The sequence below is a fragment of the Triticum aestivum genome, chromosome 2D, assembly GCF_018294505.1.
Source record: "Triticum aestivum cultivar Chinese Spring chromosome 2D, IWGSC CS RefSeq v2.1, whole genome shotgun sequence".
NCBI lineage: Eukaryota > Viridiplantae > Streptophyta > Magnoliopsida > Poales > Poaceae > Triticum > Triticum aestivum.
Window position 1 is genome coordinate 136,621,227 of NC_057799.1, and position 9,346 is coordinate 136,630,572.

The 9,346-nt window shown below is 55.9% G+C and overlaps 2 protein-coding genes across 2 annotated transcripts in view; one reads left to right on the forward strand and one right to left on the reverse strand.

Annotated features, from left to right (window-relative positions):
• The first annotated feature begins 2,793 nt into the window (after window positions 1-2,793).
• Window positions 2,794-6,711, forward strand: LOC123052200 (probable LRR receptor-like serine/threonine-protein kinase At1g74360). The gene is made up of 2 exons (XM_044475312.1): window positions 2,794-3,064; window positions 3,183-6,711. Exons 1-2 carry the CDS (start codon window positions 3,019-3,021, stop codon window positions 6,467-6,469), a joined length of 3,333 nt encoding a protein of 1,110 aa, XP_044331247.1. The 5' UTR covers window positions 2,794-3,018; the 3' UTR covers window positions 6,470-6,711.
• A 1,364-nt stretch (window positions 6,712-8,075) lies between these two features.
• Window positions 8,076-9,346, reverse strand: part of LOC123052201 (probable mitochondrial saccharopine dehydrogenase-like oxidoreductase At5g39410) — a 5,638-nt gene continuing 4,367 nt past the window's right edge. The window contains exon 2 of the mRNA XM_044475314.1: window positions 8,076-9,146. Coding sequence (XP_044331249.1) covers window positions 8,457-9,146 — 690 coding nt within the window. The 3' untranslated portion in view covers window positions 8,076-8,456. The remainder of the gene's footprint in view (window positions 9,147-9,346) is intronic.

The following is a 9,346-nucleotide window of genomic DNA, read 5'->3' on the forward strand; positions in this document are numbered from 1 at the left end:
CACGACTTATCGATTTGCATCTTGTCCAGAGTGTCTTCGTAGATGAGTTTTAGACTATTGCGTCCATCCATTAGCACCTTCTGAAGCCGGCAATCGCTAAGGATTGGGTCAAGGACCAGGGCGGATGGACATTGGCCTGAGCCACTCTCAGCTGATCCCCTTGGTCAAAGGTGATTGGCATGTCTATCCACGCTCCTGGGGTTGCTATGTGCTGGACGGAGCTGAGTTCTCGAAGAGCTCTTTCCTCTGGTTTATTGACATGAAGGTTTCGTAGATCATCAGGACCTCGTCATCATCCGAGGATATCACCACATGCTTGTGCTTGCATCTGAGGAGGGCTTCGCCTCTCTTGGCTACCTGTCTCAACACCCAACAATTGCGAAGACTGTGGGTTGGGCTAGTGTTGAACAGAACGAAGTGTATGGGCATGGTTTATCTAGCAGGCCGTCAAGGGCGGTCTTGGATCCTGCGGCGGGCTTCTTATTTTTTCGAGGTCGGTTGACTGATGAGAGTCGGGCATGGTATTCATCCCGGAGTGTGAGCCTGTCACGCTTCATGCTTCTGTCACAGATTGAATTTACTTGCTCTTCTTGAGCCAGCCAGGCGTAGTACAAAACTTTAACACCAGACCCGATAGCTCGGAGAACGTTTGGACGCAGCGGCGAGTGAGGGCGTTTAAAACACCTTTGTCTTTGCAATTATGCTGAAAAGTTGCTATTATACCTGATTCCCAGCAATCCGGTATCTTGTTCTTGACGAACAGGAACCTGGCCCAGAATTTCCTGACTGTTTTCTCAGGTAGTTGTTGTACATAGACTAGATCCCAGACTTTGGATGGGCCCGAGTTACTTGGGCAGTATTCGATGTGGGGGGGTGGGTGGCAGAAGAAATTTGATCCCCTTTGTTTGCGGGCTCGAGGCTCTGACAATGTTATCCCGAGAAGGGTGTGCTGATGCTGGATCGGTCGAGTTGATCTTAGGATCTGGTTCCTCGGTAACTTCCGTTTGGTCACCGTCGAGGTCGCTCTAATACCTCGGCCCTTGGTCCTCTACAGGAGGTTTTTTGGCCGGGGCGGATGAAGAGATGAAGGGCTCGTGCCCTGCTTCCCGCTCATCACGGCCTTGCTCTTGAGGGAGGGGGCACGATCCGACAACGAGGGATTCGAGCGCGGAAGCAGTGCCACGAAACTCTGAGTCGTTGACCGATGATCCCATCGATCCTTCTTTCGATCACATAGCGGAATTCTCAATGAAAGCACCAATGTCAGTACTAAAGCCGGTAGACCTCGGGGTAGGGGGTCCTGAGTTGTGGGTCTCGGATCTGTGGGTAACAAGGGACAAGGGAGACAATATTTACCCAGGCTTTGGCTCTCTCGAAGAGGTAATACCCTGCGTCCTACTTTGGTTGTATTGATGGTTGTGTATCGGACGAGCGCGCCGATGGCGAGCGGCAGATGGAGTCGGAGCGCCGCTTGGCGCGGGAGCCGGAGGAGGAGCGCGGCAGGGCAGACGACGGAGGTGGCAGCACGTGCGGCGTGGAAAACCGCGTTCCCCTGGGCTAGGCCGGCGCCGACGTTCATCGACCCATCGGCCCCGGGGAAGAGGATGACGACGACGCCTAGGGCAACACGCAGACCGCGCAGACTTTTTTTTAGTTTTTTAGAGTTTTATTAATCTTTAAGTGAACTTTGGCCAGCGGTTGACCGGCTATTTAAGGTTTAATTATATTCATTTTGGCCGCGTGTTTTTTAAAAAAAAAATAGACGCGAGAAAAAATAAGTTTGCCACTTGTTGGACGCATCGATTGACCCAAACCAAAGAGTAGACGCGCCCGACCGCTTGGCCAACCTAAAACAAAGAACAGTTTTGCTAGAACTCATCTAAATGAGATATAGTTTGGTCTCATTCACCTTTTATAGCCATTGGATGTGATGCTATAAGATGCGTGTGTGCTGACGTGAGTTGTACCTGTTTTTGTTTTTAAGGTGAATGAAACCAAATTATATCTCATCTAAATGAGTTATAGGCACTTCCAACAAAGAAAACGTGTGTCCGTTTATCGCCGCGTTAACTCTTCACACGCGCAGGGCGCATCATTACTGCGTTGTGCGTTTTGGAAGCTTCACGTCTGCACGCGCGCGCGCCCACCACGCGCACGGGGCACCCGTGCGTGCGCAGGCCGTTCGCTTCGGCCCCATCATAACTCCGGCGGCAGGCTGACCCAAACCGTTGCCGTCCTTTCGCCTGTCAACAACGGCGGCCGCTATTACCTGGACCAACAGTCCAAGCCAAAACATCATAGTACTACCAGCTTTTCTCTCATGGAAAAATGAAAATGTTAGTATAGTAGATCAAGAGAAGAGAAACAACATCCAACGAAGCTTCCGGTGGAATTTCGGCGGGCACCTACGCAACGAGCAAGGATCTTGAGATGTCGTCATGCGGCCATATGGTAACTTGAGATGTCGCCGGAGCTGTTAAAAATTGCCGATCCCTTCTTGTTCCCGCAGTGCGAGTATTTATTCCCGACATTGCTGACGTGCGTTCTCTCAAATTTAAAAATCGCCAGTTAAAAACGGCGACAAATCAAGGCCTTGGAGGGAAAGCAAGGGAGGGAGGAAGGGAATTCAGAGGCCACAACCAAACCAGTGAGTCGGTCAGACTCGTGCCCTTTTGGCTCCCCGTGCAGTCAGCGCCGAATTAACAAAGATGGAACAGCGAGAATTCAAAGGTCCAGACGGGGGACAGCGACGCCCCTCTGCATACTAGTCCCTCCACCCACATGTGGATTAACCCCTAAACAACCTCAGACTTTTGTTTTGTCTTTCCTTTCCTCGCTTGCTTACTTCACACCCCTCGTCGGCCTCGTCTTCGGATTGTGGGGCAAGCCAAGCGAACACCGAGCAGAGCAGAGGCGCCGAGCCAAGAAGAAGCATAGGCATAGGCGGCTCGCGCATGAGGAGAGGCACACCTTTCGTCTAGGATTCGATTCGTCCATGATTATTCAGGAGGGCAAGCCATGTCTCCCCTGCTCCTCCGGTTCCTCTGCCTACTCCTCCTCGCAGGTACATACCGCCGGCCTCCCTTTCTTTCTTGCTCTCTTATCTTCTTCTCTTCTTGGGGCGTGAGAGCTGAATTGCGCGTGGAGTCGGTCTAATTTGAGTGGGTCGATTACTCTTGAAGGTGAGGCGGCGCTGACAGGCGCGCAGAGCGGCGGCGACAAGGAGGTGCTGGTGGAGCTCAAGCGCTTCCTGGTTGCCAACAACAGGTTCAACCGCGGCGACTACGACGGGTGGCAGGAGTCGGACCTGTCGCCGTGCCAGTGGAAGGGCGTCGGCTGCGACAGGGGCAGCCGCGTCGCGTCTCTGAACCTGGCGGGCTCGACCATCTCCGGCCAGGTGTTCGGCAACTTCTCGCGGCTCTCGGCGCTCACGTCGCTCGACCTCTCCGGCAACTCCATCAACGGCCCGCTCCCGGCCGCCGACCTCAACCAATGCCGCGGCCTCCTGCACCTCAACCTCTCCCACAACCTCATCACCGGTCCGCTCAACCTCTCCGGGCTGACCAGGCTACAGACGCTCGACGTGTCGGGGAACCGGCTCGAGGGCGGCGTCGCCGTCAACTTCCCGGCGATATGCGCCGACCTCAACTTGCTCGACCTGTCCACCAACAATCTCACGGGCAACATCACCGGCCTGTTCGATGGCTGCGTCAGGCTCGACAAGGTCGACCTCAGCTCCAACAACTTCACCGGCGAGCTATGGCCTGGAATCGCGAAATTCAGGGAATTCAGCGCCGCCGAGAACAACCTCACCGGGAGCGTCCCGTGGAGCACGTTTCCTGACGGCTGCAGGCTCCAGTCCTTGGACCTCTCCGATAACCAGCTGGTCGGGGGCTTCCCGGATTCCGTCGCCAATTGCACGAATTTGACGTACATGTCGCTGTGGGGGAATAATTTCACTGGGATTATACCTGCCGGAATCGGGAAGCTCGCCGTCCTCGAGACGTTGATTCTTGGGAACAACAAGTTCGATCGGAAGATACCGCCGGAGCTGACGAACTGCGGGAGACTTCAGTTCTTGGACATGAGCACCAACAACTTTGGAGGCGACGTGCAACAGATTTTCGGCAACTTTACGAGCTTGAAGTATCTTGTGCTTCATCACAACAATTACACCGGCGGCATCGTGGCCTCCGGCGTGCTCCGGCTACCGCTGCTCGCCAGGCTCGACCTCAGCTTCAACCAGTTCACCGGCGAACTCCCTCCAGAGGTGGCCAACATGAAGAGCCTCAAGTACCTGATGCTCGCCGAGAACAACTTCTCCGGCACCATACCGCCGGTGTACGGCTGTCTCGCCGAGCTCCAGGCGCTAGACCTGTCTAACAACACGCTCACAGGTGGGATCCCAGCGAGCATAGGAAACCTCACGTCGCTCCTATGGCTGATGCTCGCCGGGAACCAGCTCTCCGGAGAGATACCACCTGAAATCGGCAACTGCACCAGCTTGCTCTGGCTGAACCTGGCCGACAACCGGTTGACTGGCAAGATTCCACCGGAGATGGCAGAGATAGGGAGGAATCCCGGCCCGACCTTCGCCAAGAACCGGAATGATACGAGCGTGCTCGCCGGCTCCGGCGAGTGCCAGGCCATGAAACGGTGGATCCCGGCGAGCTATCCCCCGTTCAGCTTCGTCTACTCCGTCATGACCCGGGAGAACTGCCGCAGCATATGGGACCGCATCCTCAAGGGCTACGGAATCGTCCCAATTTGCACCAACTCGTCGTCGCCGGCGAGGTCCAACACGGTCTCCGGGTACGTGCAGCTGTCAGGGAACCTGCTTTCCGGCGAGATACCGTCACAGATCGGCGCAATGCGGAGCCTCAGCTTGCTCCACCTCGACGGCAACCGTCTCACGGGGCAGCTGCCACCGGAGATCGGCCGGCTCCCGCTCGTCATGCTGAACGTCTCGAGGAACAACCTCTCGGGCCCGATTCCGTCGGAGATCGGCGACATTCTGTGCATCGAGAGGATGGACCTGTCCTTCAACAACCTCTCCGGCGAGCTCCCGGCGAGCCTGTTCAAGCTCACCGAGCTATCAATGTTCAACGTGTCGTACAACCCACTCCTCTCCGGCAATGTCTCCACCACCGGCCAGTTCGGCACCTTCGACGAGCAGTCTTTCCTCGGCAACCCGCTCATTTCGTTGCATCAGGGTGGAGCTGCCGGTAAGCAGCAACCACCACCGGAAGCTGCCGACGCTCCTGCAGTTCGGACGCGCAGCATACCGAGAACCATCGGGATCTGGCTGCTTTTCTCCCTCGTCATCGCCTTCATCGCCGCCACCGTCGTGTTCGCGATCACCAGCCTACGCGCCCGGTTCCCGGTGGACCAGGAGCCGGAGCTGGACGCATTCTCGTGCGAGCACCCCAAGGGCAAGTGCGCGTTCGGAATGTCCTCCTCGCCGCCGTCCGGGTCGTCGTCGGCCACGGGGTGCTCCTCCTCGACGGAGGGAGTGAAGGTGTTCCGGCTGGACAAGACGGCCTTCACCTACCGCGACATCGTGGCGGCCACGGGCAACTTCTCCGACGACCGGGTGATCGGGCGCGGCGGCTCCGGCGTGGTGTACCGCGGCGTGCTCCCCGACGGCCGCGCCGTGGCGGTGAAGAAGCTCTCCAGGCCGCGCGACGGCGTGGACGGCGACGGCGAGCGCGAGTTCCGCGCCGAGATGGAGGTGCTCGCCGACCGGATGGGGTTCACGTGGCCGCACCCGAACCTCGTCACGCTCTACGGGTGGTGCCTCTCCGGCGGCGCCAAGATACTGGTCTACGAGCGCCTCGACGGCGGGAGCCTGGAGGCGCTGATCTGCGACACGGGCGCGTTCGGGTGGGCGGCGCGGCTGGACGCGGCGGTGGGCGTGGCGCGGGCGCTGGCGTTCCTGCACCACGAGTGCGTGCCCGCCGTGGTGCACCGCGACGTGAAGGCCAGCAACGTGCTCCTGGACGGCGACGGGCGCGCCAAGGTGACGGACTTCGGGCTGGCCAGGGTGGTCCGCCCCGGCGACACCCACGTGAGCACGATGGTGGCCGGCACGGTCGGTTACGTGGCGCCGGAGTACGCACAGACGTGGCGCGCCACGACGAAAGGCGACGTCTACAGCTACGGCGTGCTCCTCATGGAGCTCGCCACGGGCCGGCGCGCGGTCGACGGCGGCGAGGAATGCCTCGTCGACTGGGCCCGGCGCACCGCGAAGGAGGGCCGGAAGCAGCAAACGGAGGATCAACAGACGACCGGCACGGTGTTCTGGGAGCTGCTCGAGCTGGGCATGCGGTGCACGGCCGACGCGCCGCACGAGCGGCCGGACATGCCGGTCATCCTCGCCGCGCTGCTGGACATGGCCGGCGACGCGGGCTGTGCATACTGCATGAGCTCAGGACACAGCGACGGCGAGCAAACAAGTTCTCTGACATAGGTGTTGAAGGTTACAAAAACAAATTTATTCTTTGTGTACAAAAATGCTGTTGTTTAGTTCAGCTGGGCGTTCATTCATGTATGTAGGTAGGGGCAAAGATAAAGAAGCAAAGTTTTGGTAGCGCACAATACAATACGGTGAAAAACCAATGAAAAAAATAGCATGGCCCCTAACATATGCTATTAGCTTCCTATATCGTGTTGTAGGTGATGTTAACGAGACATTGTACACTGATTTATTTAGCGAGTCATTGGTCAGAACGCTATAGTGTACTATTAGCGACACATTACGCGCTTTTTTTTCCATTGGAAAAAACTACTTGCTTTTGTCACTTATGCTTTAGGCCTCAATATCCAACGGTCGAAGCGTGTCGTCATTGTTTACCCCCCTCCCTTTCCCCTCAGTTCTTCGTCCTCCTTTCTCGCGGCGGTTCTTCCTGCTCCACACGGCCTACCCGGCCCTAACCGCGTGCCTCCATCCCTCGTGCTCGGCGGTTGTCGCTGCCTCCCCGCCCCGACCTATACCCGCAGTTGTATTGGTCGCCGCCCCGACCATCCCTTAAGCCCCGCACCATCGATGAACAACTCCAACGACCCCCTGCACCTCCCACCCCTAAGGTAGATAATAAGGTTGTGGCTTTCACCTAGATAATGATACTATAGCTTCCCTTAAAATAGATAGTGTGGTTGGTTCTCCGGTGAGGTGCGGCCTCCCCATCTCGCGCGCTCGGAAGAAGAAAGGAAGAAGAAAAAAGTAACTGACACAAGAAGAAAATCCAGATACATGAGAAATAGCAAAAGACGATACAAATACACATAGAGTTGTGTAGTGGCAAAGCAACTTGATCGTGTGCGTGCACAACAACCTCCTGTTTTGGCTTTGTGCGGTCGCTGTCTTGGACCAAGAGTCCACCATGACCCCTGTTCATCGTGGCCAAGGGATAGTGTACGCGAGAGACCAAAGGCGGCAAGTGGCCAAAGATTGCGATGGATGGCCGTTTGTGATGCACATGATAACATGGAAACACACCGTCCAAGTCTTTTACTACTAGTAGTCTTTAGCCTTTACAAAGCCGTTGGCAAAGCGCACCGCACACATGCGTCGGTCGGTGCTCGATCCATGGCCATGGGTGGGCAAAAGCGCGGTCTCAACAGAAAGCTCACGAACCATCATGATCCAAGACGCGACCACCGTCTTCCATCATGGCGTGGCGTAGTCCCGAATCGGATCCGTAGGGGACACTGCACTACTGTAAGTCTGTAACGGAACGAGACGAGGCGTGCACGGCTGGTGCACCAGTGCTGAGGTGAGTGAATCGCAGCTCTCTCAACACACGGTCTCACTGCCCGGCGGGCAACGCACTTCCTCCACGCAAGTACCCAAGGCGTGTGGAAACCTTGTGGGCGGGAAAGCGCCGTTCGCGCGTGTTGGCTCGATCGCGTCGTCCAGACTTGCACTACTGCCCCTGTGAGATAAGTTTCCGAGAACTGCTATAGGTAGGACACAGATGTGCCGTCCGATACTCATCCGGCGGTGAGCCATCACCCTTGGATCAAACATTTTGAGAGCAAATCTGACCATGCAGTGAGTGAGAGTGTCGGTTCCAGAATCCCAGCAGACAGCACAAACAGGATGAGATAGACATGCAGGTTCCACAGGACTTTACACTTGCACGGCATTTTGAACTCACGACACAACATTTCTTCTCTTCTACAGCCACAGGACTTACACTTGCACGCTTATTATACGTATATTTCACCCATACGATTCACATCACACGAGCACATCCTATTCTTTCTTTCTTCCATGCGCGGTAGTAATAGTAATACGGTTCACTTCACATAAACACAGCATACAGGACACTACTACGTTTCTTCACAAATACGTAGTATAAGGCCATTGAGCCTGCTAGACACTCAGGTGACAGATGATAGATACCTGGTTTAACGACGAAATCAGGTGTAGGAAGCACGAGCCTGTTATAATCTCAAGGGAGGGTCCTCGCGGAGATGAGCTCGAACGACAGGCCGTTCTCCTCGAGGCGCTTCTGGAGATCAGTGGGGCCGAAGACAGCGCCCGGCGTGTACACCCCGCCCTTCGGCAGATTGGCCCGCTGGCTCAGCAGGACGAGGGCGCACTGGACGAGGACGATCGGGGTGGTGATGTACCCGATCTCAGGCCCCGAAACTCTGGTCACGATCTCCTTGTCTGGCTTGCCCCCACGCTCTGATGCTCGGGCCAAGTCGCTGTAGCCACGGCCGATGAACCACATTTTGAACGAGGCGCTGCGGACCTCCTCTTCTGTCGGTCCGGTCTTTCTGAACAGCCCGATGGAGAAGAACTCAGGGAATTTCAGCAAGAGGGACCTACCGAAGGAGAAACCCCCGAGAATGCCGATGAAAAGTCCAGTACACAGCCACCAGAAAAGGCCCAGGATGGAACGGCTGCTGATCTTCATACCGAAATGTGCAGGTTTGATAGAGGACCAGAATTCCTTCCTATGCTCCGCAAATTCTGGGGTTTCGTCCGCACCAGGAAGGCCCTCGGGATGCTCTGTCACTTTTGCTAGGGTTCTCTTCACAACCACTGTGTCGGCGGAAGGTAACTTCATCACCCACAGTCCTAGTGCCTTGTCATGCTCAATCAGTGACCCTTTGGGAGGCGGAGGCCCCGGAATCTGCACAGAAGGAGAAGAAACCTTAGCATCAAATGTGATCATTATACAATAAAAAAATGATTCCATGATAATTTCATTTCACCAACTCATCATCGCAGGCTTTGGATTCAGGGATTCAAAGGCTATAACAAATGTGGTGGACATTTTCGCTAGGATCTTTATTCCACGACTTACTAGTTACTACAAAACATTTACAAATA